The sequence below is a fragment of the Anopheles arabiensis genome, chromosome 2 (assembly GCF_016920715.1).
Source record: "Anopheles arabiensis isolate DONGOLA chromosome 2, AaraD3, whole genome shotgun sequence".
Lineage (NCBI taxonomy): Eukaryota > Metazoa > Arthropoda > Insecta > Diptera > Culicidae > Anopheles > Anopheles arabiensis.
The window spans coordinates 3,362,098-3,381,505 of record NC_053517.1 but is presented as its reverse complement, the minus strand read 5'-3'; the positions used below and the strand labels follow the sequence as shown (position 1 = coordinate 3,381,505).

Here is a 19,408-nt window from a genome sequence, read left to right as displayed (position 1 = left end):
TTGTGTAACATCCGCCTTAACGTGGAACCACGAGGGATCGAAGTAGACTCTGAACCATTACTTCGTCCAGTTTAGAAAGAAATCAAATTCAGTTGGATCTATTGAATTTTCAGGATGGGTCGTGCTACTGTGTTACGGATCATTGTGCTAATCACAACCATATCGTGGGCAGATTCTCTCGTTGCACTTCCAGCAGGAAGTTCTCAACAAACACCTTTTCAGGTCAATAAACTTACGCTAGAATTGGTAGAAAAGTTTCGACAACAAATGGCTCGTGGATTTCCGCTCCTTGATCTACCCGTGCTGGCACCATTCACGTGGAAGAAACTTCATATCAATGATTTTGATAACAACATACTCCGGTACGCACACCGTGAGTCTTTTCCATCCAACCATTTTATCGCTTCTGTCTTCTCCAACAGATTAAGCGCGAAGCTAAACGACGGCATCACACGCGGGCTGGATGTGTTCGATGTTACAGCACTAAATGTACAGATTTCAGACCGGAAGCTGGATTTTCAACTGACCTTTCCATCGCTCCAAACGAACGGACGTTATGCGGCAAAGGGTCAATTAGCTGGATTCGTGCCGTTCGATCGGTCCGGGAAATGTTCATTGCAGCTACGCGGTACGGTTGCCTTTCGATACGTTTGCATCAAAATCGACCAAGTTCTGATGCTCTGTCACATTCTTTTTAGGACTTACAATGCATGGCACTGTAGTGTTTGATCTATGGAGAAGATATCTCTTCGTGCGCGATGTTAGAATCTCGTTTGCAGTGAAATCTAGCCAGGTGGAGTTTGAAAATGTGATGCTACTACCATGGAACACCTTCCTGTTTAATCGGATAGTTTCGGGACAGATACCGGAGTATTTGCGCAGCAATCGCAATGCGATAGCGATGAAAATTCGTACCAAGATTCGATCCAAACTAAACGAAATCCTGTGGAAATACGATTTACCGGATATTATTCGAATCATAAACGCAACCGTTAGCACAGGGTGAGGAGAACATTTGAATCAGTCGACGTAAGTTGCATACAACATTCACTCGTAAACAATTAAACTGTATACAACCGCTGCGTTCAAGTTTGCCCAACTTGCATGATGTTTTGCACATTGAAACAGGGTTCCTAGAACGATTCAGCTAAACATTGATCCATATTTATGTTCCTTTTCAAATCGACTTCGTAAGATCTAAAAACTTTTCTACAACCCAACTCTGCACGTGCATAGATCAGCGTTCTGCATTGACTTTTGCGTCGTCAATGTGATGTCAACGTCCAAATTCAGCAGGTGCACCTTCAAACCACGAACCTCCAACACGCCTGATTAGATAGACCAGGGGTCTCCAAACTACGGCCCGCGGGCCGCATGCGGCCCTCAAGAGCTTATAATGCGGCCCACGATGACTTTGCCACAGTTAAAGTAAATATTACGTTATTTTGACTTTTTCAAATAAAATTGTAGTTTTTACTTTTCTTAGACAAAAATCAAGCTTTAGTAACACGAAGCTGTACAAGTATAGCTAGTATTTTGTTATAAAAACGAGATTTAAACGTTCACTCATCATTTAAAGGTAGCGTCAAATGGCCCTCAACATAGTTATTTTTGAAGCAATGCGGCCCGCGAGCTGAAAAGTTTGGAGGCCCCTGAGATAGACGATGCTCCAAATCGGTCAACTCGAGAGCATTGTACCCAGCCCAAACGATTGACATTGACTAATTGATTGGGAGCATTTCAAAGGCTTACGTCGTCCACCAATGTTCCGGGGTTGTGTTTTTATTTGGGTTGCACTCCAGGTCGCCCGTTCGGACCGGCTGGTAGGTAAACTATTTACCTTGGTCAGTCGAACGACTGGCCTCGGTTTGTAGTTCCATATCGTGCAATCCTTGAAATTGGGCTAAGTAAACTTATCGGTCAAGTTCGGCATGCTCGCACTTCAACGGCCACCATGTGCATGTACACGGCTCCATCGGGAGCTCATGATAAGCGAACGGGCCCAACGGGCTGAAGTGGTCGAAGCAGTAGCTCGTTTTGGGGGACCGCTTCTCGTGCAAAGCTCCCGGAATGGTTCAAGATGTGAGCGGGATTATCCTGAAGCTTCGCTGATAGTAATGCACACTCGCTGGCACAGTATCCACACCGTGAAGTGCCCCTACCGAGAGCGGGTGGAATTTCTCGTGGGTTAAGTTTTGCAACCCCCTTTCGGGACTGCCGATAAAGAATCGACAGCATGATGATGGGGGAGTGTATTGGTGGTCTTGCGCGCAGTATTTAAACACTTCAGTCGCGACGGCAACCCATCAGAGATAGTTGTGTGGCGTTGCAAAGTGACACACAAAACGCCAATAGTGCGTTGTTGTTAAGTTTTTAAGTGCTATACAACCGTGCAATCGCTCGAGTTCTCGCGAGATGAAGATCTTGTTGGTTGTCGCCTGTAGCGTGCTGGTCGGCCTGGCCGGAGCACAACAATACCAGGATGAGGGGTTTCTTCTGCCTCAACCGCGGAATAATGCGCTGAACGAACTGATCATCAAGTTTCTGGAGGACTTCCGTCTGTCGATGGTTTGTCCCAATCCGGCTCTCGGTATTCCTGTGCTGGCCCCGTTTGAGCTAGAACATGTCGAAATGGAGCTGAAGGATAGGCTTATCCAGTGAGTATTTGGAATAGAATAATAACATAGCAATCGATTGTAACGCGTACTTTCCACCTCGCAGATTCAAGGGAGAGCTTAACAAAGTGGTCGTTGATGGATTGAATGAGTTTGAAATCGTAAAGATCGACGTCAAGCCACTTAAACTGCGAGTGGACTTTGAGCTCTTCTTCGGTGCGCTGCGTACCAAGGGAAAGTACAAGACGAAGCTGAAGCTGATCGGTGTACTTCCCGTCAACCGTTTCGGCTCGTTCCGCTTCGATTTGAAAGGTAATCGATTTTAATGCCCCACATTAGGTCAGCTGTTCAAAACAATGCTTGTTCGTTCGTAGGTCTCACGGTGAAGGGCGGCGCATCGGTTGCCATCAGTGGAGACAAGCTGCAGGTTCGCGATTTGGTCATCACCCCAACGCTCAAGTCGGTACGCTCGGATGTGCGGGGCATATTCTTGAATCCGGTAGCAAGCTTCGCCTTCAACCGCATGGTTGAGCTGGCTGTGCCCGGCCTGATCAACAACAATCAGCAGGCAATAACGCAGGCGATCGAGCAGCAGCTCAAACCGGCCATCAATGAAATGTTGGGCGACATTTCGCTACAGGATCTGATTGACATGATTACCAGTGGAGGCGAAGGTGGTCCGGTTACCTGCTAGAGTGCCGCGGATAGGAGTCGCGACGACCCGTACCGTTTGCTGTGTGCCATGTTTACCTAAATCGTATCGATTATTGTACTGATAGAGCAATCGCTTATCCAATTCGCAAAGGCTGTGTAGATGTATAATGCAAAAATTATAACCAATTGTTAATGGAAAATTAAAAGCAATGACTGTGTGCTTCCTCCAAGGAACTTCGCAATTTTAGCTTCATTAAACGTGATCCAACTGTCAATCTGTTGTTTCCATCGACCAATTTCTTCCATAATTACATAGCAACCGGCCACATTTACAGTGAATTGTTGCTTGCCTCACAAAACTTTCTGTTAGGCAAATATCCGCTTTTACTTTCTATTGAAAAATTGGGCAGCAAGTTATCGGTAAAAACTAACTTCACATTGCACACTTTCTGGAAATGCTATTTCCATTCCGCAAACATTTCCTGCCATTTCGCCGGAACCGTTGGACCGCCAGCCGGGCTTAGATGTTTCTGCGGAACAACGAGTTGGTTTTCTATAATTGATTTCCTTACAATCCGCACCAAAAACCTCCAGAAGCCAGTAAATATTATTGCCATAGGTAGATTACCGGGGAAAGCTCAACAACTGGCTACCGCAAAATATCGGCTGCCTGGCAAATATTTAGCCCTGGGTTTCTTTTTTCTTTCTTTCTCTGGAGTGGCCTGCAACCGGAGGAATATATTTTCAATTACGAAAAGAAAAGCTTCATGCCCGCTGCTCACTCTCGCCATTTACGCCCAACAATGTAAGGATCATCCGTTCAGTTCCGCTTAAAACCGTTCCACCGGTGTTGCGGTCCTTTTTTCTATATTCATCAGGACCGGGCATTGTTCGGTGTGAGCGGGCAGGGTTTGCGGGCTTACCAGCTGGGCCATGATGGCGATCTGCTGTTCCTGGAAGGATACGACCGAAGTGGTGTGATGTGTGTGTGCGGTGTGTGATTGAAATGTAAAGTCCCTTTGTCCTTGCGAGTTTGTGGCGATTGTTACAACCAGAGCCCTCAAACTGCTCGCACAACAGAATTTCAGCGAAGCGACAAAAGCTCACCTCCTCACAGCGGGTTCTCAAAAAGGACGAAGGTGGGAACGGTACAGCAAGGAGGAGAGGGAGAAGAAAAAAAAACAAAAGACAAACCATAAAAGTGCAACAAAAGCAGGGCGCGTTTGCTACCCATGCCCGAGGATACGGAATGATGGGGGGAGTGGATGAAAGCGGCTCTCGAAATAGAAGAGGCAACACAAGGTGCGAAATGTTGTTTAGCACATCGGACAACGACCGAAACCGGCAAAGGAAAGGCAAAAGGACGGGTAAAGGGGGAAAAAAGTTTGTGTAAATGTTTTTATAACTCAGCCAACGATCGCTGGAAACGCCCCGGAGAGGAGAGGTAATGCGTCACAATGTTCCCTTTGCTGGTTTGCGGTACAACGTGGAGTGGTTGTTGCGTTCGTTGTTTGCTTGCGTGCGTTCACTACATGGCCCGCATCATCATGTCATGTTCCGCTGGGTTCGGCTGTACTTAAACAAACAAGCATACGATCAACCGGAATTCGCACGAATTTAAAACACGCACCAATGCTACCATCGATGGTAAAAAGAAATGGTAAAAAGTAGCATCAAATGCGTGCACATACGTACAGAACTGTTAAACAATGTGCGATACAATGTAGGAGACGATTCATCATCGGGAGAAACAAAACCACTAGCTAAGCGCAATACATTCTCCCGCCGCCAAAGGACATCGCTAGAAAAGGTACCTTTTCCAGCAATGCATTTGCTGTTCGCATCAAACAAACCGGAACGGAGTGAAGAAGGTTGTGGAATAGAACTCAAACCCCCTCCACTCTAGGACAGGGTGCGTACATATTCCTAGAAGGATCAAGGATCAAGGAACGTTCAACGTTCGTTAGCGCCCCCGGTTGGTGCAGTTGCAGTGAAAGTTGCCTTCCATGCCATGCGTGTGCGGCTGCATCTCGGTGCGCTGTCCTTTTCGCTGTGAACGACGAGGTGCACACGAACTGGGCAAGAGGTATCGGAAGGTGCACTTACTTTAGAATTGGAAACGCTCTGTTTCCTGAGCATCATAACTTCATTTCAGCCCCTGGCTTGTGCTTAACACACACACTTTGCCGCTTCCTTCCATTGCCCGGATCGCTCGCCGGGTGTGACAGCCAGCCAGCCAGCTGCCTCGTTAGAAGCGCTCGGTGGGTCTAATCGCAGCGTGAGGATCTATTTAAAAAAGAATAACCCCGGTCGACCAGTTTAAACCTCAATCTCGTGCAAAGTCTTTACCCAGCGAAGCGACCAACGTAGAGCAGTTTGGGAAGAGTGTTTGCAGCAGAAGAAGGAAGTTAAATTTTGCGAATTCCTTCCGTTTGCTCGGCTATCAGTTCGCTTTGATCTCGTTGCTTTGAGCTCGTTTCGGGCGTTCCGAGAAGCTGCGGAATGGGAATCGTAGCAAGAAACGAACGTAGCTGGTAGGATTGTGCTGTTATCGATTCCAGACATTTCTTCGCAAATTTTTGGGTTTCGTAAGCGTAATCCATGGGCTATTCCCGGGGCTTGTCGGAACCGGACATCTCTCTCTCCTATGTACAACCAGAAACCAAGAAAAGTCCTGAAGATGACAATACTCTGCGGCTCTGGCACAGTTGTTGAAAATAGTTGTAATGGAAATGTACAGTGCTGGAGTTTTCGGAAAAACTCTCCAGGAAACTATCGTCCCAGTACTAACGACTTCCAGGAAGCTCCAGCGTGCAAAGCACTATGTAGCTATATCAAATATGGGGAACGTCTGCCGCATGTTTGCATTATTACGGCCATGATTTACGACCACACGATGAAGAGATCGGTAAGTAAAACCCCGTGGTGTTGTTGTAGTGCAGCGGCGGATCACACTTTTCGGTTCACCTTCAGCCACCATCGGCAGGAACTTGACCGTCCCAGCCCCAACACGTCGCAGTGTTTTTGCTCTGTCCCAGTCTTTACTTTGTTTTGCTGACTCGGTAGATGCAGAACGCCGACTCGCACCCTCGCAACAGCACCCTTCACACCCTCGTTGCGGCTCCGTTGTGGGTTTGTTCTGCGCATGCGATTTAGCGTGGCAGCGTCGTGCGAACCACCACAACCAGACGACCCTTGCGTGGAGGGGAGTGCATGGACCGCGCTGAAAGTTTATGTTTTCCATGAAATCTGCGCGCCAATCGATGACAACCGTACGGGCGGACGGAAGCAACCGAGCAGCGGAGAGGGATGGGTTTTTGTGTATTGCAAAATGAGATTTTTGATTCTCGTTGGACGGCACAAAATAAACAGCCGCTACATTTTAAGGGCACATCGATGTTGCCGAACTGGAGCTCTTCGCTTCTTCAAAGAACGCTCGCCTAACATTGTATCACTTTTTGGGAATCATTTTTAAACTGCGACGCCCGTAACGCATACAAACGCCAACGTCGCCAACCGAAGGTTTGGTGTGTTTACGTTTTGGGCTGAATGTTTCGATGGCACCGCAAACAAACAACAGTCATCGTAGCAAGCGGCGGGGACGAAGCGAAGGAACGGTTATTTAGACGCCACCGGAACGAAGGGAGCGGCGCGATTGCATTTCACAGCGTGCGTGCGCTCTGGGGGAGCGTTTTGTGTGAGTGTTTGTGTGAGCTCTTGTTGCATCTTTCAGCGTGTTTGCCGGCTGACATAGCCCGAGTTCCTGGTATTTTTGTTTACGTCCTCTCCCGTTTCCGTTGCCGGCGGTTTTGCAAAACGAATGGAGTGCGCTCATCGCAACACAAAACCCGGGTGCTCTCTCTTTCTATCTTTATCTCTTTCTCTCCATTGAGCCCATTCTCTCACTACCGGACGCTTTGTGTACAGTGGGATTGGTTTTTCGCGGAATTATCAATGAAGTAACGGTAAGACAGACAGGTAAAATGCGGGGGGTAGTCTTTAAAACAACCGATTGGAATTGTTTCAATGAAACTTTTGCAATTAAATATTTAATTTAAAGAGCAGCATCATTCTCTTCTGGAAACTTGCGGAAACGGTGCCGCTCTCTTTTGTTCGTGCACTTTTGCTCTCCCGCTCGTACGGGAGCATCTGGAGTAGGTGTTTCAAAAAGTTTTCACACACTTTTTGTCATGAATCGCTTTCATTGCCGAACTGTAAACGAGTAATTTTACGTATCCACAAACAGTAATTGTAATTTGTTATTATATGCAAAATAACTTACCATTTGCCGAGCGTATATCACCTAAAAACCCGGAATTAGAATGTCCAACAAGAGCTCTCTCCTATGCACCTACGTACACTACACTTTCACACACACCCATCTCCATGCGGACTGCTTGCTCTCTTTCGCTCACTCTTGCGCTGTCTCACACGCCACACTCGCATGCTCACAGGCTGCTGGGACGCTTGGCTCGAGCTGCTGCGGGTCTCTCTCCGACAGACATTTCTCGTTCAACTGTCAACGCGTACGGTAGTTCATTCTGATTGCCGATCAACCGTGTGTTCGCTCCTCCGGCAAAGGTGCATTAGTGTGTCTGTGTGTGTGCGTGTGGAGGACGCTGGATTGCATTCGGGGAAAATACGTCGGATCCCTCTCGCTCTCTCACGCTGCGGGCGCCAACAGGCACCGCACATCATCACGAACTCTCCTCGTCGCACTCTGGCAGCACCGGAGCAGAGCGTGCATTCGACGAAAAAAGGCGCAATTCAGCGAATTAATCAACAGAATTAAATGAACCAAATCGTTCCATTTCGTTCCCGTTAGACAGAGCTGTGCTGGTGTTGCTACTCTCGTTAGGAGACGTAACCCATGGTAGGTGCTGACGGCAAGCGTGCTGCTATTGTTTCACTGTTGTGTGTGTGTGAGTAGGTGTACGTGTGCCTAGTGCTTCCCCATTGCGTGTGATAAGCATCATGTGGATTTACACACGAAAAGGGCCGAAGGGCATAGAAGGGCAAGCCGGCTGGTAGGGGGAAAAGAACGATGAAGGATTCGTGCGAATGTGCGCGGTGATGGATTTTCCAAATTGTATCAATTCCCCGAATTCCAAGGAGTACTTCTTTCCTTCGCCTTGTCAGAGGCTCCCTTTGTATCCAAGAAGGCTGGATGCCTGTGTGTGTGTGTATAGTGCGTTTCCGATGCCGAGGGTTAAGCATGGTCTGCATGTGTGTGTGTGTGTGTGTGTGTGTGTGTGTGTGTGTGTGTGTGTGTGTGTGTGTGTGGGAAATTCCGGGAACTCTCGTCTATCGATCTCGGTGCGAGGGACGTGTTTCAGAAAATGACCCAAAGTTGGTCGAGAATTCGGCACCGGCCCACATACACATCCCATTGTGTCCTTTCACAAGGCACTTGAAATCATTCGCTCCCCTGAGGATCAGCGAATGAATGTACTCCGATAAGCATGGGGACAGGGCCGATTGTGCCGTTTGTACATTAAATTATGCAAAAGTGATCCACAGCGCGGGTATTAACATACGTGGTGTGGCCCCACCACAACCGAACCAACATAGGCGAATGTCCCCTTTGACCTGACTCAATACCTTTAACTCTCTCGGTGTGTGTGTGTGTGTGTGTGTGTGTGTGTGTGTGTGTGTGTGTGTGTGTGGGTGGGTAGGTAGGTGGTGTGTAGTTCTCATGTGTCACTGACACGACTTGACATCGGAACCTTGTCGCATTGCGATGGAACGTGGGGGACGGTTTCGAAGTACTTATGCTGCTAAAACCTGCCAACTTTGATATGATACTTGTTCTTCGGTAACGATACATTCTGAAAGGAGCCTTACGACTTGTGCTGGTGTAAAAGTGCCCTGACGCATGTTCCTTGATGTGTACTCTAATACTTACAGCTCTTATAGCTGCTTGTACCTTGACTTGCCAAACAATGAACGTTGCATAACTACGGAATGTTGTACAAAGGTTTGCTTTGCATGTGTGTAAGCCTCCAAAAATAACATATCCTCCAAAAATCTGTGCAAAGCCATTAAACGATTCATTGGAGCGAATCTACCCTTATCATTATGAACCGAATGCCCATTTCTTTGAAGTAGTAACACCTGTGTGAAGTCCTAGCTTGCCCGCGTGAGTGTATTTATACACCTTAACCTTGATACCGATTTAGCTTCACCAAGCCGCTAAATATAATCCTACGTTGGTTTCCATCTCCAACGAAAGGCAGGAAGGAGCCATCAGGTGACCAGTCTCCTGTCTGCCAATGTCTGTCTGGCTGCTCTGTCGTAACGAGGTTGACTCCTGGGGCAATAAAGACGATGAATGGCCTGCGAAGGCTACCTGTTATCTCTGCCCGTTTCGATATCGCTTTTATGTTGTTGGGGAGTTGTAAGGAGCTTTTTAAACTTTGCACACTAATGCGCCATAGGACAGCGTTGCATGAAGCAAAATAGAAACTTTCAAATAAGTTTCGCGTATAATGAGTCACCATTATATACTCTACTCGGTATACCAATGAAGCACATCAAATGTACTAATGAACTTTTTTTTCTCTCCCTTTTCCATGTGATCTCATTTCAGGTCGTCTCCTCAAGTGCTACCCCCATTGCATGTTGGATACTCATTAAGGCAAACGCGGAACATCATCGGACACGCCAATTCTTGGAAGGAAATACTTCATTGGCCGTGTCGATAGGTCACTACCAACGTGTATATACGCTGTGCACTGTCGTCGGACATCTTGTCATTGGCCAGTGTGTTGCTCCAATATCGGGTGCTTGTCATCTACGGGGAAAGCTAACAAACGAGAACTAAAAGCAATCAGTGTGCATGGTGGGCTAGATCCTGTTAGAGCAATCAGTAGAGCGCGGGGAGTTGAGGAAAGCAAAGTCTGCTGCTTGCACCAGAATTATTTTTCCATTGAAAGTAGAAGTGCATGTGGTGAGGTGTTGTGTACTCGCTGGCGCGTAGATTTGTCGCACCAACCTGTCCCGGCATCGAGTGCCCCTAGGAACGTGGGCGCAATTTCAATTAACGGTTAGCAACGTAACTCGCTGTCCTTGGTAACCCTACCATCGAACTATACGACATCTAACGCTGCTCTAGTGCTGCGCAATAAGCTTTTTAACACCGAGTAAAACAGATCAAGCGATAATTAGTCCTGGAGCACTGCTACTGAACACCACTATTTCCGGGAACGAACTGGGATCATTCCGGTGTGTATTTGTGTGTCTGTGTGTGTGGGTTAGTGAGGAATTGAAAACGGAAGGTGGCTTCGTCGCAAATTGTTAGCAGTTTAGCAAGTGTGTAAGAACATACTGTGTCTGTGTGTGTTAATTAAAGCACGAGTGTGTTCAACTAGTTGTGCGTGATGCACTAAAATCGGTGCACCAACCAGCGATTGTGTAAACTAAGCGTGTAAACCAAACAAAAAAAAACAACCATCAGCACCGAAACGATGGCGTCTGTTCGGAAAAGTGCTTGCAGCAGTAGCCGGCTAATACCGCTGTTGCTGATGTGTCTAACCGTCGCCGTCATCATCGCGCCCGCCTGGGCGGAAAATCACTGCAGCGAACATCGGTACGAGCATTCGCTCAACACCCATCATCTGCAGTTCACGAAGGAAATCCCCGACCGGGAGTACGGTGTGCTGAAGCAGTTCAAAAGCTTGCACTGCTGTGGCAAAGGGTACCGCAGCATTGAATGGTAAGTTCATTGTGGGTAGCGATGGTACAGCAAAGGAAAAGTTGGATGTAAAAGCGAATTTTGAATTTCATTTGGGTTCTTTGGGTGCAGCAGAGTTCAACCTTCGTTATGTATGTTGATATCGTCTATCATCGACCTTTATTGTAGGATTTGTGTTACTGTTTAAAAGCAATCCACGATAAAAGTGAAATAGTTGTTTGTTTTATAAACAACTTTCACTCCATCTCTCAAATTGATTATCATGATTCATCGTGCTGTACAGTAAGGCGGTACAAGAGAAAAGGTGATTCCCAGAAATGTTGTATGCATTGTAAACATTTGGCACACTAACGGCACGTGTATGTGTGTGTATGTGTGTGGGTATGTTTCCTACGGTTTTCCGCGAAAAATTCTGCCGTTTTTAGTCGAGAATGCATACATAAACAATGACTGGAAATAGAAGAACCAACACACATGCGAGAGCAAACTTGTAAAAAAAAAGAAAAAACTGAATTTCTAAGAGTAAATTCACTTAGAATATGACACAAACGAGAAGTTCAATTCAAATGAAGCAATAAAGTAGATGATGCAAATAGGCAGAATTCGATAAGCTCATTAAAACGCTCATTAAAATGTTCTGAGGAAAATATGTGTCATTAAGTGTGCAGCAGGAATGAATCAATGAAACACTTTTTTAAACATGTCTTTTGATAAACTTTTTCTACACACATACTCACTCAAAAACTTTTTCAAATTTGCTATCGGATGTTTTCTGTATGAGATGAAATGATTGGCAAAAACATCAATCACACACCGATGACGCTGCGTTGTGCTCGTCGGTGAGTGAGTCATTCGCAAACGGGGACCCAACCACTCTTTCAATGATTCATCTTGTGCCATGTGGTTGGTAGCAACTAGAAAGATTGCTGTATGTGCAGAAATCGTATAATTCCTTCCTTGTTTTGTTTCGTTTTCGTTTTCGTTTTTAAATAAACTGTACGTTTCCCCTAGACCGCGATGCTGTGGCTGACGTAATGGCACCGTTTGATGTGAAGAGAGAACTCGGATGGTGCCGTCCTGGCCATTGATGACGCTAACGTTAAACAGCAATCGGTTTGCCGTTAAATGTATGCACTATTACACATAAAATGAGCATTTGGAATGTTGTGTTGCTGTGAGGAAATTTCCGGCGAAACATTTAGGTTCGCGAGAATCACTACTGCAGCGCTACTAATTATTGAGCGAATAGTTAGTTTTAAAACAATATTATTGCTCATGCCATGTACAGATAGCGAGAAAAATGTAGCATTAAAACGTGCATACATTTAAAAATATGCTGTTAAACTTAAAAACTATGAAATTCATTTGTTTGTTGTGTTACTTCGCGGGAAACAAGTATCAATAAAACTGCTCACACCTTTGTGAACTGTTTGCGCTTCGTTTCCGTAGTTGCATGGTTCTCAAACACACATAGCCAATGTTTACTTTACCTTTTTTCCATCGACCGGCGTTCTGGCGGCCTGGCGGTGCTTTGTTTTTGAAACGTTGTCAACATGCAATTATGTGGTTGGCCGTTGCACGTGTGTTTTGGTGCACATTTATCGTTTGCCTGTGTGCTCCAAATGCAGGACCAGCAGGGCTATTCAAATAGTCGGTGGTGGAAGTAGTGATGCACCACGACCTGTCCACTCCGACCTGTTCATGTTTGCGTATCATTTTCCCGAATAAAAGTACCGACAAAAGGGCAAACGCTTTCTATCTTTGAGCCGATTGATGGAACGATCAGAGCGAGAGAGAGACAGAAAGGGAGAGAGGTGTACCGAAAGCAATGAAAAGGAGAATTTTTGAACGTTATGAAACAAACAAACCCTATTACTAGCGGGATGGGTTCAATGGGTCCTCGTTTACACATTTCTAACAAGGGTTGGAACTGATGCCCATTGATGACTCAGTGACGAATCTGGCAATGGTGTGTCGAAAACACACAAACCCACACTGTGTGGGAGAAGACTGTTCAATCGGTTATTTTGAACCTGTTCAAAACCTTTTCAATGTTGACTTGTACTCCAAAGTTGAATTGAACTTCTCAGGTTACGGACGCGTCATTCATGGCGCTGTCCGGGAGCTGCAATCAATCGGCATAAATCTCATTAATTAATTATGTGACCTTTTTCACTTGGCCACAAAAAAATGCACAGCACAGTCGAATGCCACCGATACACGTACAGCGCACAGCATCCAATCAGGCTTTCGCTTAAACAACGGGCTGGTGCAATATCGTAAGTGCTCGTGGAAAGCGTTTTCGTAGAATTTTGAATAAATAGCAAACAGCAGCTCCCCAATAAGTAGCCGGATTGTATTTTGCTCTGCAGTAAAACTCTGCCCCCCTAAGAGGCCCCCAGTTGCCTAAGCCGCTGTGGGATATTCCTTGAAACCACAAACATCGATAATAGAATAGGTGTGTGTATATAAGGAGAGTGATTGTAAGGCCAGGTCTAAAACAAGCTAATAGAACCCTGTTTTCGAAAGTATACAATGGGTCTTTTCGTCTAACAAAAACGCTACATAAATATCAAACGGGTACGGATAGCCATGCTTACATGCGCAATCAGCTATTGGTATTATTGATTTGCTGTGCCTGGGCCAGCTAACTAATTGCTACATTTCCAAGAACGATCCTCGCAAACAGCCTCTACAACAAAACGTGTGTGTGTGTATGTGTTTAATTGCAGAAAGGTTGGAATTCAACGCTATAATAATTAAAGCACTGATGTTAGATGATTAATTCCTCGAAAATGAACTTGGTCGTATTGCAATGTTGTTCCATGTTGTATGTGTCAGCGGAAAGTTTTGCACATCGCAACATTTCAAGCTCAATGATTCAAGCTCAAGCAAGATGCTTACAAAATATCAAAACATGAAGCTCTCTTCTGCCTGTGCCCCTCTATATTATCAATTCGTGTTCAATTACACAGAACCGTCTCATCCTGTTATAAGAGCTCTTGAAGACTGTCAGACAGCTACGCAATCATGGGCCATAATGAAGCGTTAATAATTTCCCAAATGATTTCGTCTTGTGACGAAGCCCGCAGGGGAAAAGCAGCTGGAGCGCTGTTTTTGCCGTTGAAAATATCGCAAGCGAAATGGGGGAGCGCACACCAAATTGCACGCTGTTTGTCATCCTTTTTTTGTTCAAAACTGCTTCGAAACCTACGGGTACATCGGCAGTGCGTGTGCGGGTGGCTGCTGATGGTGGTTAGTAGCCGGACGGATGCAACTATAACAGAATGCTCACCCCAAATATGCCCGAGTACACGGCCCCGGATTCTCGAAATTCGCTCAAACTCACGGTCCCCACGTGCCTGGGACTTCGTGGAAGAAATCCTTGGCGAATATCGAGAAAACAGGGGCGAGAGATGATGCACAAGGCCGTGCTCGAGCGAATCGAGCTGTGGTGTGCTTTGGTTAGCTGTGGGTCGGTGTCGGTTGGTCGGGTGGTGGTCCGAGCGGGCGATTCGCATAAGCAAACACTTTGTAGCAGCAGCACATCTAACGAGCTAGTAGAAGGGGGCTGAAGAAGGGAGAGGGTAGCCCCGGAGGAGATGGAATAAAGCGAAAGGAAGTGTGAAAAACAATATTCAAAGCCTCGAGGCATATCCTTCCTGTGCAAGGACGCTGCAACTAGAGATAAAGGTTCGCCCTGCTGCTGCCTGCCCGCTGTCCCCGTTGTGGGTCGACGTGGACGCTTTTGCGCGCCCCAATGTTTATTGCACAAACCCCAAGAGAGAGAGATACACACACAGAGACCGAGAGAGATAGAGAGGGAGAATAAACGGATGGGATCTCGGATGTTGGGTGTTGTTTGCGTTTGGGTGCTTGGTTTCGCGGAATTATCCTACATACTGCGCATTTATCACGCACCAGCATCAGTCCCGCCGCACCCTATCGCCATCGTTATAGTCCGAGCACTACTCCTTTCGTGTGTCCAGTGCAGCACCACCTGGCCAAGCTCTGGAGCTTGAAACCGATGGGAAACGAGGCATCCGCGCGCCTCCTCCCCCCTCCCGGGATGGATGGACGAGAAGGGCATGATGGATATTTTCTCTGTCAGTGAATTTTACAAACTGTTTTTCCTTCTCGGAACTCGGAACCATTATTTTCCAGCAAATCTGGACCGGCCACAATGACACGACGCTAGCAATGCCATTCTAGCCATTCTTTACGCAACCGAATCCAGCCATTTCGTGTCACAGTGGTGCCACACGAAACGGCTCCGCTTTTATATCCCTTTTTCCTCGTGGGAACCTTTCCCACCCGTGCGCGTGGGGGTGATGGTGGTGTTGGGGGATGATACGGTTCGTAGGTTTGATTGCTTTTTTCTTTGCGTCGCTTTTGAAGCGTTTGATTCTGTTTCCTCCGTACAACATTAGCATGATGAGGCTCTTCCAACAAAGCTAATCAATGGATTCTGAAAAAAAGGATCTATTCAGCCAAAATAGACATGCACGATTCAATATGGCGAGCTTGGGCTTCGTTTAATTCGTGGTATGAGACAAAACAGGACACCATGGAGATTGAACGCGTATTGATCTCGGAACGCTCGGAAAGGAAGGGATGATGATAGCGCTTGCGCATGCTCAGGGCCAGGATTCTTGGAATCTCAATGGTCTAGACTTGAGAGATCTTTGTTGCTATGCAGGCTCCAGCTCGCTGCTCTATGCGCTGCTTCTGGCGATGTAACCAGCTTCTAATGGTGCAATTTTCCTGCAGTGTAATCAGCAATTCCTCGAAGCATGGCCAATTCCACGGAGGATATATAAAAACTTGGAAGGATGTGGTACACTTACACACAGTTTAGAGCTTCTTGCTAGTCAGGTGTCACGCAATTTCAGGCAGCATGCGCAAGACGACCATTTCGCCATTTCACGCCAACAGCTTTTTTGTCTGTTTTGCAGAAGGTCTAAAAAATGTTGAAATAATTCTAGCAGTGCTTATTTCTTTGATAGCGCTTCTTTTAGCCTTCAAAATTTGCCACAACTTCCAAATAATGTTATCCCGTTTTATCAAGCACTGCAACCCATCGCTGAAACGGATAATCGGCGCAATACACGCGGCTACCCGCCATCAATCATCATTTTAGGAAATTATTATTTTCCCAGCACGTCCATGCGCACACATATGCACATAATAGGTACCACACCACACCACAAGCAGTTCATTTCGGACTCTTTCCTAACCACCGGGTTGTTCGCTTCGTTTTCGCACCGATGCCATATTATTAAAGGGTGCTGCTATACACCAAACATGATTGATGCTGGGCGAAAACAGGGCTGCGAGTGAACTGAAAATCGGACAATTATGCCCTTTCCGCCTTCTAGCCCTTGCCGGCGCGTCTGAGGGTGAATTATTTTCGCAGAAACGGCTGACCTTTTCCTTTGGTGCTTTCTCGCCCCCAGCGAAAGACACATTACGAAATTACGATGTTGTGGAGATCGTGGTGCATCGTACTGAAATTTTATTGCAATTTCGTGTGCATACATCATCTTCATCATCATCATCATCATCATCGGCTTGATCATTAAATTGTAACGTGTGATTGAGTTCTGGAAGGGGATGGGGGATATATTTCCGTTTCTGGGGTTGCACGTGAGAAAGCAGCTACACACATGCTGTCCGTGTGGTGTAAGACATTCGCCTACGGCATATGATCCAGCAGAATGGTTGTCAAATTGTAGCGATGTGTGCAAGCAAAAGTGTACTGTATTCCCCCAGCACACACCGGTCATACAATTCGATGTACTTTGATGATCGATTGATGGTAATAATGGGGTGTTCTCTTGTTCGTTTGCAGCAGGATTCACGTAACATCACGTACAGTTTAACATAACTGCATTCAACATGGGCTCAGGCGCGTAAGGCTAACTGTGTAGGAAAGTCTTTGTTTGCAAGTATTTCAGTTCCCTTGCAAAATACGCTTGTGTACGCTGAATTCACTGAACGATGTCTCTAAATTTTCCTTTGCTTTGCTAAATTATCAGCCAGTGTTCCGGCCCGACCAAGCAACTCTACTAGGTATTGAAGAAGCCATACTGACAAACTGCGTGGAAGCACTACCGATTTTGGACTTTTGGAGTTTTAGGTGACAAATGTCCCGCAAAAAAAGAAAGAAAGACTTACATATTGACTACAAATTGCTGAACCGACCCTCGCCCGTCACCTGCGTGTCTGCACGGGTGAATGATGTTGAATTTACTTTACTCGCTTTACTAAAAAATCATGATATTAACCGTTCTGTGAACATGCTTTATTCGGCTGCTTTACACCATTCAACCAAGAATGAGAATATCTCATCAACTTGATAATGCTGCATCTTCGAAGCTGCTTACCGCTCGATTTCGTTGTGCTATTATGCTTGCTTTTGCCACTGGCATTGCAGACAAATTGCATTGCAACAAGCAACATCAACAACATAAAAAAGCGGCCAGCTGTGATGTAACCATTCCCTCCCCCCCTTCCCCCACACAACCACCCTCCTCCCTGAAGTAACAATAGGAGCTTGAAACGATTTCTGCGATTGTGGCGTTCAAAATTACATTTGCTTCTTGGAACCAGCTGGCTCGTTCTTCCCAGAACATCATCTTACTTGCTGGAGAAGGTGCAGAAGCAGCAAGGACAGAACGCAATATTACCTTTGGAGTGCGCCCGCCAGCGTTGGGTTCTCCCATTTTTGTCGCCTTCCAATCCTTGTGTAGTGCGTGCGTGTGTACGTTCGCTGTTTGAAGAAGGGCGCAAAAAAGGCTACAAGAAGAGAGGAAGCATTCTAATATGGCCGGTACTACACTGATTGTCCTGATGAAGAGAGCGAAAAGCGAGGGAGAGAGAGAGGGAGACAGAATGCTTCGGTCTATTGTGGGGTGACGCTGTTACATGGATCCAATTTTTCTTCCATTCGCAATGTTGACGAGGAGAGGTGTCTTGTGTGTCGAGGAGAGGCGGCGGGGCAGCAGAGCAGCGCGCACCACCCGCCGTTCGCGGGAGTGATATTTTTATGAAGATGATTGGATGATTGTCCCCAGATCCCTTGTTTGAACTGCGCCTTGAATGGCGTGTGGCCCTTCCGGGAAAGCGTAGTGGCATTAACTTTGGCCGGGTTGGCTCCTTCGGGCTCCGTTCCCTTTCGTTCTCGCCGTTGGCGAGAAGAAGGCGAGAGAGGCCATAATCGTGTAATTCATTCACGCGAAAACCTCCACCATCTCGGGCGGGCTGGGCTGTGGGCCGTGAACCTGCAGGGAGCGCACGGGTTGGCTGGCAATGGGTTTGGCGTCCCTTCCCTTTTGGTGGCGGGGGAAAGAAACCAGCGCGAGCGAGATTTTGTTTGTTTTATTTTGCTAAGAGTTTACTATTCCAGCTCCACAGTCAGGTAATTAGTAACCCGAACAGAGCGTTTAAACTTCTTTACACCACTACTATATTGCCGTACCGTCGTGCCATCTCCGTGGGGAATGTTGTAATGGTCTCTGATTTGGGTGTAAGGTTCATTAATTCCATTCTGCTGCGTCACTCACCTTCACTTTCCGCACCGGAAACGGATGCGGGAAAGCTCTGCAAAACTATGCAAATTTTTGTGTGGGACGAATTGGATGGATTCCCGGAAGGATTTGCCGTGGTTTGCCGTGGAGAAAAGCACTATAACAGCAGCCGCATGTGTGTGTGTGTGTGTGTGTGTGTGTGTGGGTGCAAAATTTTCTTTGGCTTCTCTACAGGCTGCTGATAATCCGGAATGGTAGGATTTGACAGTCCGATTGGATGAAATATTTGCTACTTTTAGCGCTGGTGGGCCCAAGAGGTTTTGGACCCACTCAGCTGCTCCTGCATTGCTTATTTTATCGTCGGGTAATATAACCATCGTCATACATCAGCAAAATGGTGGTGCTTATGAAATATCCATTTATCATTACTATTTCCCCCAAACAGTACTTGAAAACACACCACACATCATGGACGCATGGCCTTGAATCGTCTCTCGTCCTGGCAAAGTGGAAAACTTCTCAACACATCATCTCACACCCGGGCGTCTCCCGTTCAAAGCGAATGGTTTTCCCTGAATCAATTAATGTTTTTGTTTGCTTTGGTGTCTCTTCTGCTGATCCCGGCACCAACAATTCGTGTCATCCGTTTCCGATGATAGGGGGCCGGAAAAGTCAACTCTCGCACGGAAAAGACGGACTGGCGCACTAAGCAAACCGTGATTGACTGGGGCACTGGATGGGGCGAGCCGTTTTCGGTTCACTACCGCTAATGTGATTGCCATTTCGAGGAAGTGCTAATAAAATGGATCGCAACAGGGGGGGAGCCTGTATTGAGCCTGTATTGGACAGGATATGCGTTGGCAGTAACGGCCCTTGCTTCAAACTACTGAGCTGTGTCGTATACAATTATTGGAATT

General features: G+C 46.6%; 3 protein-coding genes across 3 annotated transcripts in view; all 3 read left to right on the top strand.

Moving 5' to 3' along the window:
- Positions 1-62: 62 nt before the first annotated feature.
- On the top strand, positions 63-1,158 carry LOC120894263. Its single transcript, XM_040296748.1, has 3 exons — positions 63-362; positions 423-628; positions 699-1,158. Exons 1-3 carry the CDS (start codon positions 115-117, stop codon positions 1,004-1,006), a joined length of 762 nt encoding a protein of 253 aa, XP_040152682.1. The 5' UTR covers positions 63-114; the 3' UTR covers positions 1,007-1,158.
- Positions 1,159-2,288: 1,130 nt separating this feature from the next.
- Positions 2,289-3,532, top strand: LOC120893500. The gene is made up of 3 exons (XM_040295437.1): positions 2,289-2,657; positions 2,722-2,927; positions 2,990-3,532. The coding sequence occupies exons 1-3, from the start codon at positions 2,416-2,418 to the stop codon at positions 3,307-3,309; spliced, it is 768 nt and encodes a 255-aa protein (XP_040151371.1). The 5' UTR covers positions 2,289-2,415; the 3' UTR covers positions 3,310-3,532.
- A 4,230-nt stretch (positions 3,533-7,762) lies between these two features.
- Positions 7,763-19,408, top strand: part of LOC120894149 (fibroblast growth factor receptor-like) — a 28,398-nt gene continuing 16,752 nt past the window's right edge. The window contains exons 1-2 of the mRNA XM_040296563.1: positions 7,763-8,142; positions 9,859-10,983. Coding sequence (XP_040152497.1) covers positions 10,736-10,983 — 248 coding nt within the window. The 5' untranslated portion in view covers positions 7,763-8,142; positions 9,859-10,735. The remainder of the gene's footprint in view (positions 8,143-9,858; positions 10,984-19,408) is intronic.

What these genes read in the sequence shown, in the direction of transcription:
- LOC120894263 (XM_040296748.1), top strand. Translation starts at nt 115, where the DNA reads ATGGGTCGTGCTACTGTGTTACGGATCATTGTGCTAATCACAACCATA. An exon ending in TTTGATAACAACATACTCCG is followed by an intron (nt 363 to 422) that starts GTACGCACACCG and finishes CTTCTCCAACAG; the next exon opens with ATTAAGCGCGAAGCTAAACG. An exon ending in ATGTTCATTGCAGCTACGCG is followed by an intron (nt 629 to 698) that starts GTACGGTTGCCT and finishes CATTCTTTTTAG; the next exon opens with GACTTACAATGCATGGCACT.
- LOC120893500 (XM_040295437.1), top strand. Translation starts at nt 2,416, where the DNA reads ATGAAGATCTTGTTGGTTGTCGCCTGTAGCGTGCTGGTCGGCCTGGCC. An exon ending in CTGAAGGATAGGCTTATCCA is followed by an intron (nt 2,658 to 2,721) that starts GTGAGTATTTGG and finishes TCCACCTCGCAG; the next exon opens with ATTCAAGGGAGAGCTTAACA. An exon ending in GTTCCGCTTCGATTTGAAAG is followed by an intron (nt 2,928 to 2,989) that starts GTAATCGATTTT and finishes GTTCGTTCGTAG; the next exon opens with GTCTCACGGTGAAGGGCGGC.